Here is a 22,113-nt window from a genome sequence, read left to right as displayed (position 1 = left end):
TAAGAACAAAAGTAGGTGGACTTTTTTAAAGCCTGTGAAAAAATATTAATTACCTTTTTCCATCCAAGAAAAAAAAAAAAAAAAAAAAAAAAAAAAAAACAAAAAACAGAAGGGATTTTTTGAAAAAAACCCCCACATTAAAAAAAAAAAAAAAAAAAAATCCTGTTAAAGCCTGAGTTACAACCTCGTACTATTAAACGGTGAAAAACTAAATCTCTGAGACCTACCTTGTAGCTGCCAGTGGTGTAGTTGAGTTTGCTCAAGGAGGTGTGGTAGCGATAGGGCATGTCGTTTCGGCGGCTGAAGAATACTAAAGCGCTGGCGTTGTTTGACAGGGGGCGCCAGAACACCTCGATGCCAGACTTCTCCTGGAAGACGGAAAGCAATTTCATTGACAACAATGAGACGAGAAAACGCTTTTCACTGCCATATCCGTCTTCTTTTCCTCACAGCCAACGGCAAAACAGCAGCACCAATCCACACCTTGAGAATGCGTCTCCCCTGGATACCCAGGGGGTCCTGGTTGATGCTGATGATCATCTTGTTTTGAAGGATGCTCCGGGCTCCGCTGCTGATTGTGCGAAGGTCGTTGGACATGAACAGGGGAGCCGCCATGATTGCCCACAAAGCCATCTGAGAACGAGACTGCTCCATACTGAGACCGAAATCTCCGATAACCAGCTGGTGGGAGCAAGGAAATGATCACACAATTAAGAGGGATTACATTTATTAGTAGGTATTCAGACCTTTTTGACAACCACTACGTGCCTACCTGTCATTATGAGCCTGACCGCATCATAAATAGACACACTGAGTTCCTAGACATTTCAGTGAACAACACGTTTCTGGACTCCAGCTTTCAAGAGTTCCCATGGCTCTTTTACTCAAAGTTTGAAGTATAAATACAAAAAGCTGGAAATATGAAAATATGTTTAATGTGGCTATTCCCACTGTAGTTAAGCCTTAAATACTAAAATAACAAAAACCAAAGTCTGGAAGTAACTACCCAAAGAACTTGTTAATAAAGTAACTAAGTAATCAGGGAAATAAGTAACCAAGTCATTCAGTAAGTAATACTTAAACAGGTAAGTTTAGATATAAGTAACAAATTAACAATCACTCACTAAGTATGTTTGGATTGAGAAAGTAAAAAATAATAATAATAATAATACCAAAGAAGCAGCCTGGTTTCTTTCTAACTAAGCTTGTGAGAAATAAGAATGTAACTAAATAACTTATGAGTAACTAAGTAGAAAAGTGACTAGTATATACCTAAGAAACTAACTAAATATGTAGCAAGGCACTGAGTAACCCACTAAGTAACAATGGATGGAAAAATAATCGGAAAACAGTAAAGTTTATTAGGCCGGTGGGACAAACCATGTCAGGGTCGTTCCATCTTCCAGGTCCGGCTGCAGGTGCCAGGACATCCTGGTTTTCAAAAAACCAATCAGCAATGCTCAGCACACTGCTCCAAGAGTCCTGGATGTCGCCATAGTTACGCCAGAGGTTGCAGATCTGCCCGAGTTGAGTGTAATTCACCTGAGACATCAATAGCCATTATTATTATTAAACCACTATACCGTTTCATACCAATGATATTTATAGAGCAAGTTATACACCCACAGGACCAAAGTGCTGTACACAAACATGTAATACAAATATGATCAATCAGTAAATTAATAATCGCAGTAGTATATACAAGTAATAGTAAAAATAACAGAATACATGACAACAAAGTCAACATCTCAGATTGTCTCAAAGGCCAAAGAAAAGAGACACGTCTAAAGCAGGGATATAGCTATAAAACTTTTCCTGATTGTACTAGAACACGGTGTTCGAAACATTTGCCAGTGTTAAACACCTTTGGTGGAAGTCCACCCTGGTAAGCAGGCCAGCTGCAGGAGTAGCCAATGGGGCGGCCCGTTGCGTTTAAAGCCTTTGACATCAGAGGATAACCTGCCAGGAAAAGCAATAAAGGTCAATTAATGTCAGATGGTGAATCACCTCCGAATTCATACCATTAAACTAATGACTCATGCTTTCTTACCCAGCTCCTGCTCGACAGCATTGGAGTAACAGCCGTCAAATTTAAACATGTCCACCTCCCAGTCAGCGAATGTCTGAGCATCTATATCAATCTTATCCACCGTCGTCCCGGGGTACCCCCCACAGGTGTGGGTGCCCATGTCCCCATAGATGCCCAGTTTCAGGCCTCTGTCATGCATGTAGCGCGCCAGCTTATTGATTCCCCCTGGAAACCTGATTTTAACATAGGAAATTAAACATTACCTGCTGAAACTGTGCAGTGCAGGTTTTTCCATGTTACCAACAATGCTAGTTGCTAAAGTCATGATCACACAGTCATAAGAGAGGAATATGTTCCCATTTGTTAAAAAGTAGGTCAGGCACTTATCTCAGCTTTCCACAGATCTCAAAGGTTATTGTTTTTAATCAGACTTCTACTGACTCTGATTTGAAGATACCTGCAGGAAAGCTACAGACAAATGCACTTTGCAGTGATTGTGAAACTGGTTGCACTGCCACCACTTTTGTTTTATTGGCCTGGATATGATAATGTTTTTAACTATACCTTTTAGGGTCAGCCTGCAGCCGTCCATCTTTGTCTCTGTCCATGGATGCCCAGCAGTCATCTATGTTCACGTAGACGTAGCCCAGTTCCTTCCAGCCGTCCTCGTAGAGTCTGTCCGCCATGTCTATAAACAGATTCTCACTGGAGGGAGGAAGGACAGCAACATTCAGCACTGACCCAAATAAGATGTACGGTTTGTAAACATCTAATGAATTTATGCTGCATTTGAATAAAGTTTCCATCCACTATTACTATTAGAAGACACACATTTCTGTTTATTGAACATTGCTTGACTGCTGCTTCTGTGTCAAGAAATGTTCTAAGGTTATTATCTAACGTTATTTTAGGCGTGCTCATTTATGAAAAGCCTGCTTGCCTGATGCAGTTCTTTGGGTCGTTTGTGCAGTCAATGTCACAGCGGAATCGTTCCCATGCCAACCAGCCCATTGGAGGCGTTCTCATCAGTCCATTGTCAAGGGCGAAGGTGGTCATGGTGGCCACAGAGGCAAAAATGAGCACAGCGAAATGCATTCCTGAAGTGGAAAAAAAGGAAAATCTGATTATATAGATGATGCATGAATGAAAGAAAAACAGAAAACCATAAGAATAGAAAACTATAACATGCATAAAATCCTTTTTGCACTTTTGTTAGGCTTCAGCTGCAAACTGTCATTGGGATTTTGTATGATAGACCAAAGCACAGGGGAAAAATGCATGGTAATCAACATTTTTCACTAATAAAAAGCTGAGCTTGCACCTTTTGCTGCAATTGCAGCTGCTATACTTTTGGGTTTTGTCTCTACTGGTTTTTCACCTCTTGGGAAGTTTTTTTTTTTTTTTTTTCATTTATGCTTAGAAAACAGCTCAGGCTCATTTAGATTAGGAGTCAAAGATTCTCAGTTGGTTTTAGGGCAACTCCAGCACATTGATTTGCTTTGATCTAAACCATTTCATTGGGTGAATGTTAAGAACTGTTGTCCTGCTGAAAGGTTAACCTTCCTCTCTGTCTCAGGTCTTTAGCAGCCTGTAACATGTTTTCTTCAATGATTGCCCTATATTATATCCCATCCACCATCCCATCAAGTCTGACCACTTGCCAATCCCAATTGAAGAGAAAGTAGTCCTACGACATGATGCTGCCACCACCGTATTTCACATTGAGGATGGAGTGTTTAAGGGTGATGTGCAGCCTTCAAATATATACGGTGTCTTCATGTACTTTTGTGAAAGTTTAGTTTTGATCTGCCCTGGTCATAAGAAATGTAATTAATATCAGAATACTATCAAGATTTAATCCCACATTTATCAGATTATTCACAATCAACTAGTTTTTGTACATGAAATTTTAATAAATTACACTAAGTTTATTTATAAAGCACCCTTCACAGACAAAGCCACAAAGTGTTTTGCGTCATAAATCACAATTAATGTACACAGACTATAAAAAAACAAGCATCGGACCATTTCATGAACATAAGAGGTTTAAATAACTTTGCAAGAACACTACATGCAATGTGCTGGATTACATCAACACCAAACAGCTATTTACACATCGAAGGTGTGATGATATTTTCTAGGTGTGTTTAATCTTGACAGACACCTTAAACCTCGTGAGTCTCAGCTGACTGGGAGCAGCAAGCAACACCAACCTGCTGAGTGACAATGTTCATCGTGATGTGGTTATTTGACCATCAAAAATGTTGGATTTTGTAGTGTAAGTCTAAATGCTGTGGCAAAAACAACACTGCGCAATAGCTGCACTTATATTTTTAATGAGTAATATTAAAAATATAAGTGCATAATAGTAATGTGGATAAAAAATAGACATACATTTTCGTTATAACAACTTTTTAAGTAATTCTTAAGAATGAAAGTAAAACTGTAAACTTACTGTAGAGCCAAAGCCGCTGTCGATATTCTTCTTATATTGGTTTCTGCTTTAGTCTTCACCTTGCTCAGAAGTTAAGCGTTTAAGAAACGCGAGGCACACAAACATCAGTTATTGAGTCGCTCCTGTAAACACGGAAGTGGTACTCACGTGACTTCTGCTGTCAGGTGACCATACACCGGAAATTAGAACAAGGGAGAGTGCATGTTGCTTATTAATGTTTATTATAACAAATTGAAATAAAACAAGCTTTGTAAAGCGGTCTTTGAAGTAAAATAGATAATTATAATTCATATAATTTTTCGGATCAAATTTAAAAAGCATTAAAAAATTTATTCTTCTTATTGTATTTACATTTAGGAATGAAATAATATAAAATGGGATCAGATTTATTTTATATATATATAAAACAGCAACATAATTAATGTCCCTTAGTTTTTTTATTTTGTTATTTTTGCTTGCTTACTTGTTTTGTTTTGTTGGGGGGGGGGGGGTTTAATACTTGTGAAAACCAAAATCAACATTCTCCTAATCTAAAACAAAATTCTTACATAATAATGTAAACTCTGCTATAATACTATGAAACGACAATCGTTTCCTCATAACTTCTTAGTATGGCTAGAGAGAGAAAAACGATGGGAAATAGTTTCAAGGTAGAAGTCACCAACAATTTATATCAAACTCCCTTTTCAGCGTTTGCATGTAGTGGCAACTGAAGGTATTGTATCATGACAAGTAATGTGCGTAAATTATTGCCTTTTGAGGCAATGTTTCATGTTTGCATTAGGTGACAAGATTTTGTTATTTTAGCGCAACTCAAAATCAAACTGTGTGAAAAATGAGGAATCAAATCACATTGTTGGTTTTATCATGCTTGTTCTCTATTATTGTCAAACAATTATTTAATTATTTTGAGGTGGTGGTTGGGGAGGGGGAAGCCCTAATACATGAGATATTTACGAATATTTGTTTATTCGTTCTCGAAAATTTAGCCAATAAAATTGTTTTAGCAAGTGTATGTTATAAATGTAATTAAAATTTAGGGTATGGAAATGACCAACTGCCATTGTTGCCTGACGCGTGCCGTGGTAGTTCAAACTTTATTTATTAGTTTTTGAAATTATTATTTATCTTACTGTAATGATGCTCAACATCATGAATAAACCTTTCTAAGCACATTATTTTTATATTAATAAAGAAAATAGTTTATTGTGTTCATTCATATAAATGTGGGCAACAGTGAGGCGGTCACATGGTAAAGAGGCAGGAGCTGGTATCTTTTACCTGATTGGCTCCTTTCACCGTAAGATCGTCTGACGTCTAACCATGAACAGGAAGAGCTTGTAATGTCAGTGAGGTGCACACAGCTCAGGGAGAAATGGCAGAAACAAGCCTGGGTAAGATGATAACGCTGTCCTGAACTTCACACACAACCTCAGACGTAGTGAAAGCTGAATATGAGATCTGTTTGGTGGCGTGTTAGTTGGAGAGCAGCAGCTGTACTGATATGCTCCACTGAAATGCTTGCTTTTCTTTTGTACGGCAGACAGACTTCCTGGTTTTAGGTTTCAGCGTGGAACTATTCACACATATTCTACTTTTATCTTAAAGTAACAGGAATAGATTTGAACAAAATTGAAACTGGGGTACAAAGTCCTTTGTAAGCATTCTTAATGGGGTATTGATTATAGATTATCAGTTTTAGTTGAATATGTTGTATGCGAAATAGTTGCAAATATTTCACATCAGTTGCTTACCAACTCTACCACAGAGTCAGATGAGTGTCTTTGTTTTGAAAAGTAAGGTTTAAATCTTTACGATCAAATATCAAGTCAAGTCTAAAATAAAGATATGAAATTCCAGAGTCAATCCAAATGTCCTGAACTTTCAATTTTGATTCACAAACAAATTAAGACAAGATTTTCAGTTTGGTTAAAAACTTATACCAGTTTTGAAAAACAATTAATGCCCTGTGGAATATAATTGTAAAAAAAAAAAAATATTTATTTCAGACAAAAATAGCCTATAAAAATAAAAACTTAAGTGATTTCATTCAAACTTAAGTGATTTCATTCATTAAGGGCCAAAGCTTATCCAGACCAATCATGGGTTCTGGGACAAATCTGGATGAGCTGCCAATGGTGTTTTTGGACTAATTTCGGTGGGCTTGCTGGGAGGACTCACCACTGCGTAATGTTTTTTCCCCATTTGTGGGCAATGCCTCTCATGATGATCTGCTTATTGTCCCATTTCCAAACTGATGGATGTCAAAGACTTTTTTCCCCCAAAAAATACTTCCTTCAAAACACTGCATATAAGCTCTGCTACATAACGCCATTATTAGATACTTGAGGATTTTCATTAATCAGATAACAATCACATTAAAATATCATTCATGCATTTTTATCTTTCTGTTATTGACACAAAACCATTTTTGCCATGAATAAATATCCATTTTAGTAAAATCTGTTCAAATGAAAAAAAAAAACAATTTCCTTTGTTATCTGGGACCTTTGCCTGTAAATAGATCTGATTCAAATGAAAATTATATTTAAACCACTTAATGAAGAATCTAAAAATGTTTATACATCTTCTGGTGAACCAGTGAGTAAAATTTTTACTGGAGCAGTTAGGACTCTGCTTAATTAATTAATTTATTTATTTATTTATTTATTTATTTATTGAAATTCATCAACAAAAATTAAAAAAAATATTGTGAACAGATCTATTGAGGAGGTTGTTTTAAGGGTAATAAATTTATACCTTTTCCATAAAGCAGTTCTGAATAGCATATACATTTTAATGTAGAAAGTAAATAGTAGTTTGAATAGCATAAAATAACTGAATTTTGTTTTTAGGTGCCTTCCGTGTGGTGAAGACCCTCCTCGGAAGTGCAGCAGCTGGTTTTGTGTTCGGACAAGCTGCCTCATACGCAGTCAAGCCCTCTCTGACTGAAGACGTCACTCTGCTGAATGCTGCCACTCGAGCTGCTGGACCTGCTGGTTCAACTGGTGTAGCGGTCGTGGCAGCATGCCTCGTGTTTACATCAGCACTCCTTTCTCTTGGACTGGGTTTCCTCCTCAGTGCCATGGTGCTGAAGCTGCTCAATAAAGCAGGAGTGACCCTGCCGTGGTTGATTGGAGCCATGTCAGGGTCATCAGTCGCATTGGGTGCAGTCGTCACCGGAGGGTTGGAGGGCATCATACCGCCTTGGATCTACATCATGGTTCAGGGTACTCTGGTTCTTATCGTGTACTCGTACTCCAACATCAGTGACATGACAACAGCTCTGTTAATCATCTTCACCACTCTGTACACCAGTGTTATGTTTGGACGATTGGGTGCCATACTTGGGTTCTTCTGTATGGGACTGACCATCATCGTTCTCTTTGCTCTACGACGAGCTCTAAAAGCAAGGTCGCCACCAAAACCAGAATCTAAAACCAGGTGCAAATTGTTGGAGAGGATCTTCTTCTACTCTGTTTTTGTGGCAGTTTTGGGTTTTTTTGTTGGTTTGGGTTCAGGTGGGGCAGAAGAAGGCACAAAAACACAAGTGATTTTAATTCTACAGTCCGTTCTTTGGGTGGGATTTCTGTCTGCGGGACTGTTGGGGGCTGGCCTGGGAACTGTGGCCATGGTTGGACTGGGGCCAGAGGTGGCTGGAAAGGTTTGTGTGGGAGCTGTGGTAATAACATCAATAGCCCTGAGAGTTGTTGTACTTTTGAGCCCTGCTCTAGGACTGAGAAGCTGCTCCGGAGCAGCTTTAGGAGCAACTACAGCTGCAGGAGTGTCACTGGGTGCTGCGAGTGTTTCAGCCAAGCAAACATTTGGGTCTAGGAATTCAACATTGGTACTTTTAGGTTCCGTTATCTTGGGTGTACTTGTAGCCCTTGAGGTTCCAGGACTGACATCAACGCAGCTGACAACCTCTGAGCTGGTAACGGTGACAATCACTGCAGTGGGGGCATTCGTCTTGGGTGCTCCAAAGAGTCCGTTCCACACTAAGGTGAATCTACAGCAGGGGCTTCTCACAGGGGCGGAGCTAATTAAAGGAATCGGCATGGAGACGGTCACCGCAGCAGCGGCGCCTATTGGAGCCGGGGCTCTGGGGGCCGCAGCGTTGGGCACGGCAGCTCTGGGGACGCTGGGTACCGTAGGAGTTCTGGTGGCTATAGCGTTGGCTTTGGGAAGCGCTCTCAGTGGTATGCTAGAAAAATCACCATCAACAACCAACACACACAGAGACTGAATGACGACTGAGTTTACATCTGTTTCTACGACTGGAATCAAACTCCAGCATTTTGCTGCTGCCAGTATTTTTCTAACAAAGAGGAATGATAATATTTTTTTGTTTTGTGTAGATATTTAGTATTTGTGTGTCATAAGAACCATATAGTTTTGTCCACCAGGAAACCTTGGTATTTGTGTCCTTTTCAGGACTTAAATTATTTTTCTGTGAAATGATGGCGAATCAATAAAAACACTTTTTTTTGTCATGTGCCTTAATGAGACCCCCTCGTCTGTCTTTTTCTCACTTCTGCGCACATCACATTTCCCAAGACATGGCTGTGAGATTTTAGTGTCATCTTAACAACAGTAACAGAGGATTAGCTGTTTACCAGTGGGAGATGTTGGGGGTGGGAGGTAACAGAGGACTTACCAGAGCACAGAAGAGCATCAGAGAAGTGATTCTGGTTTTTAGACACAACCTTGTGATGCTGTTTACCCGTTTTGAACATGCATTACTTTCAAAAGGGTAGCTGCACATGGCTCCTTTCTACTGCAAATTCAACAGGATTTGGATACTGCAGGCCATATTTTCACTATGAAGTTTTAGTTTGGGAAGAACAAGAATGAGCAAATGATCCTAAATGTCATACAAGGTAAGAACCTTTTATGATGGATTTATATTCACCCAGGGACTGATTTCTTTTTTTATATATACATTTGATTGAAATGTTTGCATCTTTTCAGAGGATTTTACCATACGTTTGGGAATACCGTCGGAGAAACCAAATGGAGTACCTTTAAATGAGCAGCATGTCTGTGGACCGTGTCAATACAACAAACGCAGAGCAGTCCACCGAGTGCTCTGCAGAGTATTCAGGACCGGCTCCCAGTGATCCGAGCCATACCCGGGATGTGGCTGTCCTCCAGTCCAGCTGCTGCCGCTGCCTGCCCCGGTCAGTGCGACTTACCTTTACCCCCGAGTCCTTGGAGAGGCTGTACCAGAACTACTTTCGTCGGCAGAGAGAAGAGAACCTGCTGGTCTTGGTGTTATTTGCAGCCCTCTTCAACAGCTTCATTATCATTATGTGTGCAGTGGTGTACACCGAGGACAAACTGGCCATGGTGGTGGTCGCTGCTGTGGGGCTGGCAGCGGATGTAGTTCTCTACCTGCTCTGCTGGTTCCAAAAACTCCCTACATCCCCCGTGGCACGAGGAGCGACGCCATATGTGCTGTGGCTGATGGTCACCATCCATGTCTTGTGTTACATGGGACTGAACTACGAGCGATTCTCTGATGCAAGCGACTCTGTGGGCTGGCAGGCTTTCTTCAGCTTCTCCAGCTTTCTGACCTTACCGCTGAATCTGCTGCCCCTCGTCCTCCTCGCAACGCTCTCCTGTGGGATACACACCCTGACACTGGGGGTCACTGTGGCTCAAAGGTTTGGGGATAATCTCCAGGGGCCCATGCTGGTGAGACAGGTAAAGAAATGCAGGTGTCACGAAAGGTGACAGTCGAACTGCAGCAAGAGAGAAGTAAAATTTCACAACAGTTTAGATGTTGCATGACTCTGTGCTTTTTTGTTATTTATAATATTTCATTGATCAAAACTGTAATACACCCTGGTACACATTCTGCATTTATCATTCATCAACAAAATATATGACTCTCACGTTTAGGAGTCCATCAATATTCAGCTGAAAGCAGCAAATTATATTATTACAGACAAAGGGTGGAGAGCACCTAACTACAGGAAGAAAAATATGAGATTTCCTCTTTTTCTTCAGCTGCTGGCCAATGTGATGCTGTACCTGTGTGCAGCCACGGTGGGCGTGATGTCATTTTACATGGCCGACAGGAAGTACAGAACAGCGTTTTTGGAAGCTCGTCAGTCTCTGCAGGTTAAACTGACTCTGGAGGACCAGAGCACCCAGCAGGTAACGTGACTCAGGAGAACAATGTGACTTTCAGGAGACCTAAACTAACCTTAGCCACTGCTTTCCCTCCTAATCGTAACCTATCATTCATCCAAATATTGTGACCTTATCCGACATACAGTGTAATTGTTTACGTCATTGAGACACTCTTTATGCATTTTCCCATGAACCTGCGCCCAAATGGATCAGATGATGACAGAACGTCCTTAATTGCCCTGTGTTTTCCTCTGCTGCTGGCTAATAGGTTGATTAGACAGGCCGTTGTTTTCATCAGTGGATCAGTCATCAGGGACTTGTGAAAATAATGTCATCTCAGCTGTTGGGCAATAAATGCAGATATGCTTTGTGTCTCTTGGGCAACATACCATATAAGCTGATTAGCTTATCAAATATTTATTTTAATTCAGCTTTACAATTTTGCATTTAGTGTTGCGTTTTGTTTCTGTTGCATCTACTTATGTAGAAATGCCAAAGCATGTTTATATGTTAGAATGGCCTTGTCAGAGTCCAGTGCTTATCACACTTCAATTTTTTTTTTTATTTGTAAAATTATTTGAAAACCATGTGTTATTTTTCTCTTCCACTTAACAACTGTGCAACACATTGTGCTGTTTTGTTGGTCTGTAACATCAAATCTCAATAAAAAAATTTTGAATGTTGAAATCTGTGAAGCAAATTGAAAAACATTTAAGCTTTAAAACAGTTGTCTTCCTTGTAGTTTAAAAAAATAGAGAGTTGCAAACTAAATCTCAAGTGACATGTTTAGTGATTAAAAAAGAGAAGAAATATGTCAACCTGACCAGAATATTTTCAGAACCACAGATTAATAGCTTTACATGTTGGGCACTCAGACGTCTTTTTCTGTTTCATGTTAATTGAACACGCACACCCTTCCCTTTCCCTTCCACCCCCCCATGTAGGAGGAACTGTTGCTCTCCATCCTGCCGAAGCATATCGCAGACGAGATGCTGCAGGGCATGAAGAACCAGGCCAATCAGAACGAGGTCCAGCAGCAGCAGCAGTTCAACACCATGTACATGTACCGCCATGAAAACGTCAGGTCTGGCTCACAAAATCAACTTTAATGCTACCCAAGAGTTGTGATTTTTGTAAGTGAAAGATGCTTGCTGGAGGTCATGTTGTTTCTCCTCTGTATATGCCTTTTGGTTTCAGTATACTCTTTGCAGACATCGTGGGCTTCACCCAGTTATCCTCAGCCTGTAGTGCACAAGAGCTGGTGAAGCTGCTCAACGAACTGTTTGCCCGCTTCGATAAACTGGCCTCAGTGAGTATCAGCAATGAATGATTACCTTAATCATGTTTCGTTTAGTGCTGTAAACAGTTATTAGCACCCTACGGCCTTGTGTTTTAAATTAATCTTTGTATGCAGTAGAACAATCTTAATCTTCAAGCAATAACAAAAAAAAGTCTGTCTTTGCACTGTTAAATATAGAAAAACAATCACCAGTTGCAAAATCATCGTTATCAATAGTAATGCTTTTAAAATAAATGCAACTGAAGTATTTTTAAGGTGTCCTTTTTATTTAGCAGTCTATGACTTCTGCTTTCCTGAGTTGAAAATTTCATATGATTCTGCTAGCCACAAAGACAAGCCACCGATTCTCAGTCTTTAATGGAGACGTTATTGTCTCGATTAGGAAATTGAAAATTAAGCAAATAATCAAACTAATACAAAACTGATATTCACACAAGCATATTTGCAAGCAGACAAATGTGCAGCCAGAATGTAAAACAACATCCTCTGAAGTGCATGACTTCTGTGCATAATACTGCCCAGTGTCTTACTAGCATAACCAGGTTTTAGAAGATACCATAGTAAAGACAGTTATAACAGATTCACATAAACTGTCTAGACATCTTGATCACGAAACAGTAGAACTCAAAATCTGTTGCTTTAATTTTTGTTGTTTTTTTTTACTTTTATTACAAAGGACTGATTTTTCCTGTTTTTTGACAGGCCTTATTACCAGTACTTTCAACCTGGCGCAACAGCTAAAAAAGCAGTGATCAGTAAGAATACTTGCGCCTTTGTTCTGAGATCTTTGTTTATAGATCTGCTTGAAGTTATTCAAATTGTTAGCCACAAGGTTATTTTTTTCTTTGTGTCTTCTTTTACGTTTCTGTTGTTATTTTGTCTTGACAAAATGTTAAGATAACCATTATGTGCCAACCAGGTTTATGGAAGGCATGTCAAAAAATAAAGCATTTTTGGTCAACAAAATCACACTTTCTTCTTCGCCATCTTGTGTCCAGACTGAAATCCTATAAAAAACCTGTGAAATTAGCCTAAAATAGGCGTCCTTGATCTTTTTATAGCAATGGCTGAATAAAAACCCAACACACAGTCAACAGAGTACAGTCATTGAAAGGTTAAATTTTGAAAATGTCAGTGTGTTATTTTTGTAGCTGCAGTTTTTCGATCAGAATAGAATGTACTGTTGTGCACTCATTTTAATTTTTCATTGGTTGTGCATTCTCAATAGATATATCTACACAAAAAAAATCTACAAAACCCACTGAAACTTCTATGAATTTGCACAAACCTAAGACGCCAAGTTTAATCAGTCCCCGTATTAATAATTGTTTCTTTATGTCCAATCTCTTTTTATAGAGACTTTTGCAAATTAAATGTTTTCGTTGTTCCGCAGCAACATCACCAACTGAGAATTAAGATTCTTGGAGACTGTTACTACTGCATCTGTGGTCTGCCAGACTTCAGGGAAGACCATGCTGTTTGCTCTATAATGATGGGCCTTTCAATGGTGGAGGCTATTTCGTAAGTAGTGCCTCCTTTGAAAAATATGTAAAGTGAAAAAGAAAATAGTTCTCTGCTTCCCTGATATGGAGATAATGTAAAAAATGATCTCTTATAACAGGGGGGAAATTTGACAGCAAATAATGAAGTACAGAGTTCTACTCTCAATATCAGAGTATTGGAGTTTGGTGAGGAACAGTCAAATGGGTGTAGAAAATAATTCTTCCTCTATTTCAACAGGTACGTGCGCGAAAAGACAAAAACCGACGTGGACATGCGCGTGGGTGTTCACACAGGCACTGTGCTCGGCGGAGTCCTCGGTCAGAAGCGCTGGCAGTTTGACGTTTGGTCAACAGATGTCACTGTGGCCAATAAGATGGAGTCTGGAGGAATCCCTGGGTAGGAAAATAAAAATAAGATCTTACACTTAGCAGTCAACTCCTTGTGTCTTAAAACATTTATACGCTTCACAGGAGAGTGCACATTTCCCAGAGCACTAAGGACAGTCTGCATGGGGAATTCGAGGTAGAGCCTGGAAACGGGGGAGAGAGGTGCGAGTACCTGCTGGAGAAAGGAATTGACACTTACCTGGTTCTCAAACCCAAACAGGAAGCAAATGGACTCAATGGAACCGTAAGTTACTTTTAGCTTAAAAGAACATTGATGCTAGCCTGTAGTAAAGATGAAAATAAACAACAATTGGTTTTAATGTCATAGATAAATATCCCTTTTTTGTTTTTTGTTGTTTTTTTTATACCTCAGACACCTGGGGCACTGACCAGCAGAAATTCAAATCAGGTGATCAATACAACGATGACCAATGGGAACACAGTCTCACCTCAGTCAATGCTGACTAGCCCTAAACAGGAGGTAGATAAAATTGTATGTCTGTTTTTTTGTTGTCTACTTTTTTGTTGCAAAGCTAATGCTGAACGCGACCTTGGCATTAAAATAATAATAATTAAAAAAAAATCTATGAGGTAACTTGATAACCTTATATGCACATTTTATTTCTGTTTTGTTTGCAAATAATCTCAGAGAAATAAAATGGCTGACGAACAAGCAATCAATAGACGACTGCAGCAGGAACTTCTGGACAGAGAATCTCAGCAAATGTAAGATGCGTCATCAATTAGTGAACTTTTAAAGCAAACATGTGACATGTTTGTCCTCCCTATGCGGATGCCATTTTTTATATACATTATCTCCCAGTATCCGGTGTTGAGTTGTGTTGTTTTGAAACAGAATGAAGGATCAAATCAACCCCGTTTCACTGCGCTTTGTGGATGGAAAGTTAGAGGAGCACTACTCCTCGGAGAAGGAGAAGAGAAGTGGCGCGGCCTTCAGCTGCTGTGTCATTGTGCTCTTTTTCATCACAGCAATGGAAGTGTTTATTGACCCACTGTGAGTTGGTGTTTAGTCGCTGAATGTTGTTGCAAGCATCTAATTCTCAATTTATTTGTAGTGATTTTAATAGTTTCATGCGTTCTTTACCCAGGTTGGTTGTGAACTACGTGACTCTCGCTGTTGGCCAGCTGTTGTTGCTTATTCTCACAGTTTGCTCCCTAGCTGCAATCTTTCCTAGGGTGAGAACTTAAGCATTAATCTATTAATCATTCTTAACCACAAGCCTCTTTGTTTTTTGTTTTTTTTACTGTAAAGACAGAAAATTCCCTTTTCAATTTTTCCATTTCTTGATTTGTGTTATTTATGGTTTGCTTGTTACAGATGTTCTCTAAGAGGTTGGTTTCCTTCTCAATGTGGATCGACCGTACACGGTGGGCTCGGAACACGTGGGCCATGGCAGCCATATTTGTTCTAACCATGGCCGTAATAGCCGACATGGTAAGACCGAAGGACATCTTGGCAAACGCAGAATCTCCATGAATGCTGACTGTTGCGATCAAAGGAATGAATCCGTTTTTATGTTGTACACTTTTATCTCCATTTATTCAGAACTGAAAAATGTCACCATTCCAAGCGGTTGTGTTGTGTGTGTGTGTGTGTGTGTGCTGATTTCCATTAGTGAGTTTCCACTTTCCCATCATCAGGTTATCACTGCCTGCTACACTTTTCACTGCATGCTCCCAGTGGAGTCCATTAGCTGTCTGTCTCGCTGCCTGCTGCCTAATTTGTCACAGCCTCACAGGGAAACCTGCTACACACACTGCTGAGTTTTGTCACGTAGATGCAAGAATGAACCTTCATTTTTGTGTCTTGGTGGACAGGCATGGATGACAGTCCATCTTCAAAGAGCCCCTAAAATCATGAACTTCTTATTTCCTCAAAACATGTAACTGTGTGCGTGTAATGTTGCAACTTGATTTAGAATTTGCTACTGGGCAATACCAGGAATATTAATATTAATATTTCGAAACCTAAACACCACAAAATAAACCCTATACTTTACAAATTGGGGCAAAAACAGTGTAAGGGTTGAATGTATTTTTCAATGACTTCTCAGAAGCAGGACAACTCAATGGAAAGTGCAATGGCAGACATGAATGTATACACAGATTTGATCTTTTTGCAAAAATAAAAAATAAGAGCTATTTATAACATTTATCTATTTGAGTTATTCCCATTTAGATCAGGACAGCTGGGCAAGAGGACAGCAACATAAATACATTACATTTAGCAGCAAAAGATGAAGCATATTAAGAATTGTTTGTACTAAAATCACTTGCACACAAATGAGGTGGATTCCAACAATTTTACAGTAGCTAAATTTGTTATTTAGTTCATACATTTGATGCCAAAAACCTAAATACTTGCTCATCTAGTTCAGTTATTGCATTACTGACGTAATCGCAGATTGTAAGTTTCACATTTATTTGTTAAAAGGTATGTCGCCTCAGCTGGGATAACACCCAAAATGGCTTTGCATGTAAACACATACCAGTGACTAAGGTCTAGGGCGGTAATTACCTTTTCCGCAGGGGAAGGAAATAAACTCATTATCCCATAACTACTTGTGGTGGAATCATGTCCCAAGTAAAACTTACAATGAAGTTTTTAATCCACTTCTACAGTTTGTTTTTTTCAGCTCAATTTTTTTATTGCTTTTGTAAATATATTTAATATTTCTGACAGTATTTTAGTTTGTAACATAAAGAATATAAAGTAATTAGTGTCAGAAGATTTAATGTTTTTCAGTAAATGTTTTTATATGAATTAACACCCGTTACTCCTGTTGCCAATGTTCTCCGTATCTTTGATTTTTCCAGCTAAGTTGTGTCCCGCCTTCACTGAGGCTCTTTAACAGTACCTTTGGCCCGATGCTGGAGTCTCTTGGCGACCGAGGCTGTGCGGAAAATCCAAAGTATTACAGCTTCATGGCTGTGATGTCACTCATCGCAACCGCCATGCTGGTTCAGGTCAGCCACCTGATCAAACTGGGCCTCATGGTGTTAGTTGTCACAGCAACAGGAGCAGTAAATATTTACAGCTGGAGTGACATATACGACTTGTATGATTTTATACAGTTTGCCTCCTACAGGTAAGGAAGAGGGGAATATTAATGCAAGACTTTTTTTTTTTTTTGCCTGCATGTTGCTATGGATTTTTAGTGGGGTGTGCACGTGTCATTTCTAATGTTGGCCCTCTCCATGTATTTTCAGAACATCCATAGTGCCATCAAAGTATCTCATGACAATGATGATTATCGTCATGATGATAAGCTTTTACGTCTTTGCTCGCCATGTGAGTAAAACTAGGGGATCACTCGACGACACTTTCACTACTGATTTCAAAAATATTCTTGTTTTATGACTTCCCTTCTACCAAACTTGCATTTGTGTAGCTGGAGCGTCAGTCCAGGAAGCTGTTCTTGTGGAAGATTGGGGTTCACGACCAGAAGGAGCGGGTGTTCGAGATGAGGCGCTGGAACGAGGCACTGGTGACCAACATGCTGCCAGAGCATGTGGCCAAACACTTTCTGGGCACTAAAATGAGAGACGAGGTACAAATCAAGCCAAGTCAAGTCCAAGTTTATTTCCAAAGCACATTTAAAACAACAGTATGACAAAATAGTCGATCAAAGTGCTGCTCAAGGTGTAACTCATCACTAGCCTAACAATGGAAAAAACAAAAAGTGGAATACAATGAATAACTATGACAAACTGCCACACGGAATATGTGTTGAAGATTCTTCCTTGCGTAAATGTGTGTAAGAATCTAATGAATCAATGGCATGATGGATCTGAGTTGGTTTGCTTACAACAAAACTAACAGATCATTTTAATAGAAATAAATGAAAGTTTTTTTGTTTTTTTTAATGCATGCATCCTGCAGTGCACCCAACCTATTTGGGAATATAACATGTTTGTTTTTACCTACATTGTGTTTTTTTTTTTTGTGCCATTCTTTTGAAACGCAATCAATGTGTTATAAAAGAGCTTAGATCCTATTACTATGCAATCCATTGCATTTCAGTGCCATCTTGTGGTTTGTTCCATAATTACATATTTAATCCTCTGAAATATAAAAAAAAATATGCATTGTCATAAAAGTCAGCACTAGTTACTTTAATGTAATTATTTTTGTTGCAGGAGCTGTACAGTCAGTCTTACGATGAAATTGGTGTGATGTTTGCCTCCATTCCAAACTTTTCTGATTTCTACACCGAAGAGAGCATCAACAACGGAGGCATCGAGTGTCTCAGGATCCTCAATGAGATCATTTCAGATTTTGACAGCGTGAGTTGTGGCCTCCTATCATAATGGACACGAATGATCTGTTTGCATTTTTTTTTTTTTTTTTTTTTTTCCAGGGGTTCAATGATCAAACAGTAAAAAAGTTTTTACTTGCACAGGTTTGAATTTACAGTGGATTTCTACTCATTTCATAAAGGGTCAAAACTGTACATGCAGCCCCACTAAAGCTTGTTAAAAGGTGTTTTATAAAGTTCAAGAGAAACCGTATACTTTTTAGCAATGAAAAAAGGTCCTGGCAAATGTTTTGCACAGATTTTTGACAATCACATATTAGAAATACAGACTAAAATGCTCCTATTTAACGCCATAATCTCTGTAGCCACAATGAAAAGGCTTTGTGGATAAATAGTAGAGTCGAATCACATCGAAATTATATGCGGATTGTCAAGCAATCTGGTGGTAGTGACATCATGACAAGGGTTTATTTTGCTGTCAGTGGTACTGATGCATTTAACATGTTTCTTAGTAATATAAAATAATGAAATTAGAGAACCTTTAAGCCTCACCTTATATCAACCAATAACTGGATAAAACTTGGACGCAACTGAGTGTTGAGCAGGACAATAATACCACAGGATTAACATTAAGCTTATTGACTGACCCCTGACCTCAACCATATGGAACATTTATGGATCCTGCTTAAGCAACGAGTCTATGCCATGAAGCCAAACAATTCAAATGACCTCTACCCTTTATGCTAAGAAGAGAGGTCAAATTGTCCAGATTTAAATATTTCGCAGCCTGGGAGATGGCTCCAGGCAGATTCTCAGGATTGTGTTGTGAGATACTTAACCGAATATTAGCGTGTATGTGTTTACTTAGTTATCCTGGATTATGGCCCACCCTATCCCACATATTTAAACATCATTTATGCTGTGCAGTCCTTTCACCATGGACAAAGAAGGGTTTTGAGATGCACTATCCAAAACCTAAAATAATTAGGTTATGGATCATGCGATCATGGTTACGTTCACGATCACATGAATGTAACCACGTGATCAGAGAACTATATTAAAAAATGTTTTTGTACCCTGCAACAATGCAATGATAAAGGGGAATAGTCAACAGACGGAGTAATGGATGGATGGATAGATTTATTGTTGTTTCTGTAACACCTAAATTAAGAATAGCAAATACCTCTTTTGCTCACCAGTTATTGGACCGAGATGAGTTCAGGTGTATCACAAAGATCAAGACGATAGGAAGCACATACATGGCTGCCTCTGGACTAACGCCCGAAAGCAACACCAATGGATATGGCAGCCGTAAGGTGTGATCCTGTCTTGTTTTTATCTACATACTCCAATTTGTGCCACACAAAGTGATATTAACACAACAAAGTTGCATTCTGTTGTTCCACAGCCAGAAGACCAGTCACTCACTGAACGCTGGCAGCACCTGTCTGAGCTGGCAGATTTTGCCCTGGCCATGAAGGTCACTCTTGATAACCTCAACAAGCAGTCCTTCAACAACTTCATGCTACGGATCGGTCAGTGAGCCTGGAAGAAGGTGCCTCTCTTTTTGAGTCTTTGCACACGTTACGATCTTTTCATGTCGATTCCTTTAGGTTTGAATAAAGGAGCTGTTCTGGCTGGAGTAATTGGAGCCCGTAAACCTCACTATGACATCTGGGGTAACACAGTCAATGTGGCCAGTAGAATGGAGTCAACTGGTGTGATGGGCAACATCCAGGTAGCTCAAACATAGACATCTTTCAATGTCGAATGGGACAATTGATTTTCAAATTACCTTTACCACCCACCATTTCCCTAACCTTAAACCATCATTTCTAAATGTCAAATATTAACAATCTTAACTGTAAAGCTAAATCTAAACCCTTAAATATGTCTTTACGTATGGGTGATTACAAGCTTCATACCATTTTGAAGGAAACACTTATAAGGTTTTTTTCCGGTTTTATAAACTCCCATCATCATGCATAGTGACAACTGAAAAAAACCTATGCAACATTCTATAAGTTTGAAAGTTTTAGGTTTTCAGAATAGCATTCATGTAAATATCTGTCCTGTTTTGCCATCAGGTGGTGGAGGACTGCTATGACATCCTGAAGGAATACGGCTTCCGCTTCATTCGAAGAGGGCCCATATTTGTCAAGGGAAAAGGAGAGCTGCTTACCTTTTTCATGAAAGGGAAAGACAAGTCTAGCGGCAAAGCAGGTCCGAGAACAACTGCTCTCCCGCACCAAGTGGATGACCTTCCCTGACTTTTTTCACCTGAATATTTCAATTAACATGCAAACAGATTTAAGGGCAATGGTAGCTTTGCTCCACTCTTCTTGTACACAGTTGTTTTTCCAACATATTTTTATAAACTCTGCTGCTTATGTTAGCAGCAAAAAGGTACACAAACCAATAAATTCAAACACCACTGCAAAATAATCATGACTATTAGAAAACTGCAGTAAATTTTTTTGCAAAGTTATGCAATAGGTCCCACACTGATGGCATCAGAACAAACAAACCTGTGGTCTTTTCTAAATAGTGCCAAGAAACACAGGTGACATTCTCAAATAACAGAAACACTTTTACATTTTCTTTTGTGTAACTGTAGCATGTAGAATCCGTTTGGTAACATCAATCGATGCAATGAAATGAATTTCTTCTTCAGGTGAACACAGAGCTTGCCTTACTCTCACCAATGACATAAATGACTCATTATTAATTTTTTATTTGTTGATATTAAGTCACATTTAAGTCTATAGCCTTAAAACACAAGGATGTCTAAGAATGCAGCAAGAGTCAGAATGTAAATCTGTGTTTATAATTCCATTGATGTATGTAACAAACATGTAATATACTTTGTTTTACCTTGTGGCTAATTACATTGCATTTACACTATTAATAAATTATATTTAGTCTTTGCGTTTCAAATTATTTTACAGTGTTTTGAATGTTTGGAAAGTGCCAATTTAAGTGGCATTCTAGTCAATCAAAACTAATTATTAAACTTGAGTGATTGCTTTGTTTACTGAAATTATTCTTATTTAGAGCTTTTTATTTCTTTAAAATTGAAATGTTCAGAATCAAAACCCCATTCCAGTGGATAAATATATATATGCACCAAGACATACAAAAACACAAAACAAAAAAACATTGGCAGTTGCGGCAATAAATATACAAATAGTGACTCCTCCAGATTGTTTCACACCAAACCTGTTACCTGATACTGACTCACATCTACCTGTACCATGGAAAGTTAGGGATCTTCACGATGCTATAGTTGCCTGCGATTTTTTTTTTTTTTACAACGTAACCAAGGCTGGTGTGATGTTTAAATTCCACAGAGTCTGTGTAGCAGGGAAACAGTCTTCATCTCATCTAAACTATACTTGCTCACCCACTGTATTCAAAATAGAGAAAGTAAAAGGTTAAGTGTCAGAGTCATGGTAAGGATTTAAACCCTAGCAGATGGCTGACTGAGTTTGGTTAATTGAGCTTAATATCTCATATTGCAGATGTAAGAGTAGCCTGCACAATTATAATAGTAGGAACTGAATCTCAAATATCATCTAAAACTGAAAAGTTGATCATATCTCCCATACAGATTTTGATTCGTTTCTCAGCATAATTTGCCATAAATAAAGGATATTATGGCTTTTTCATGATGGTTGTGAGATAAGAAACAACAGCCTTGTTGGTGGCCAATTTGTCTGCCACATTGGAGAGATGGGCTTGAAGAAAGTCTCCAAGCTGTAAACATCTGAAACAGAGTATGTGGGAAAGTGTACATCTCTGCTCAATGATGCATCTTTGTTCTGTATAAACTCCAGGTCAAAATTGACTGATTTAACTTGTTTAAACTCAGATAATAACTGAGTGGAAGAATTTCTGATGTGTTGACATTTGCTTAGCCAATCAATAGCTCATTGATCAAGCACTGTTTCTCTATTGATCAAAGGTTTATTCAAAAAGTAAAAGTGGGATGACTGCTATTCTTTCAAATTATTGTGTTAATG

General features: G+C 38.9%; 2 protein-coding genes across 2 annotated transcripts in view; one reads left to right on the top strand and one right to left on the bottom strand.

Annotated features, from left to right (window-relative positions):
- naga (N-acetylgalactosaminidase, alpha) overlaps positions 1-4,640 on the bottom strand; it is an 8,453-nt gene extending 3,813 nt beyond the window's left edge. The window contains exons 1-8 of the mRNA XM_015048636.1: positions 4,485-4,640; positions 2,970-3,126; positions 2,594-2,734; positions 2,051-2,262; positions 1,865-1,959; positions 1,381-1,542; positions 484-681; positions 228-368 (exon numbers count right to left, since the gene is read on the bottom strand). Of these exons, the coding sequence (XP_014904122.1) occupies positions 228-368; positions 484-681; positions 1,381-1,542; positions 1,865-1,959; positions 2,051-2,262; positions 2,594-2,734; positions 2,970-3,124 (1,104 nt within the window). The 5' untranslated portion in view covers positions 3,125-3,126; positions 4,485-4,640. The remainder of the gene's footprint in view (positions 1-227; positions 369-483; positions 682-1,380; positions 1,543-1,864; positions 1,960-2,050; positions 2,263-2,593; positions 2,735-2,969; positions 3,127-4,484) is intronic.
- Positions 4,641-5,763: 1,123 nt separating this feature from the next.
- adcy3b (adenylate cyclase 3b) lies at positions 5,764-21,015 on the top strand. The gene is made up of 22 exons (XM_015048628.1): positions 5,764-5,878; positions 7,340-9,364; positions 9,456-10,190; positions 10,497-10,646; positions 11,567-11,706; positions 11,820-11,931; positions 13,316-13,443; positions 13,663-13,821; positions 13,896-14,055; positions 14,185-14,292; positions 14,461-14,537; positions 14,668-14,826; positions 14,921-15,008; positions 15,151-15,267; positions 16,650-16,921; positions 17,043-17,124; positions 17,225-17,383; positions 17,973-18,119; positions 19,291-19,407; positions 19,500-19,626; positions 19,705-19,829; positions 20,179-21,015. Exons 3-22 carry the CDS (start codon positions 9,513-9,515, stop codon positions 20,359-20,361), a joined length of 3,288 nt encoding a protein of 1,095 aa, XP_014904114.1. The 5' UTR covers positions 5,764-5,878; positions 7,340-9,364; positions 9,456-9,512; the 3' UTR covers positions 20,362-21,015.
- Positions 21,016-22,113: the final 1,098 nt, after the last annotated feature.

This window comes from Poecilia latipinna, unplaced genomic scaffold (assembly GCF_001443285.1).
Source record: "Poecilia latipinna isolate Pla-1442-1.1 unplaced genomic scaffold, P_latipinna-1.0 Scaffold894, whole genome shotgun sequence".
NCBI lineage: Eukaryota > Metazoa > Chordata > Actinopteri > Cyprinodontiformes > Poeciliidae > Poecilia > Poecilia latipinna.
The sequence above is the reverse complement of the archived record's forward strand: the minus strand, read 5'-3'. Positions and strand labels throughout refer to the sequence as shown.

Coding starts and splice junctions, on each gene's coding strand:
- adcy3b (XM_015048628.1), top strand. CDS start 9,513: ATGAGCAGCATGTCTGTGGACCGTGTCAATACAACAAACGCAGAGCAG. Junction 11,932..13,315: donor GCTTCGATAAACTGGCCTCA/GTGAGTATCAGC, acceptor GTTGTTCCGCAG/CAACATCACCAACTGAGAAT. Junction 14,056..14,184: donor CAAATGGACTCAATGGAACC/GTAAGTTACTTT, acceptor TTTATACCTCAG/ACACCTGGGGCACTGACCAG.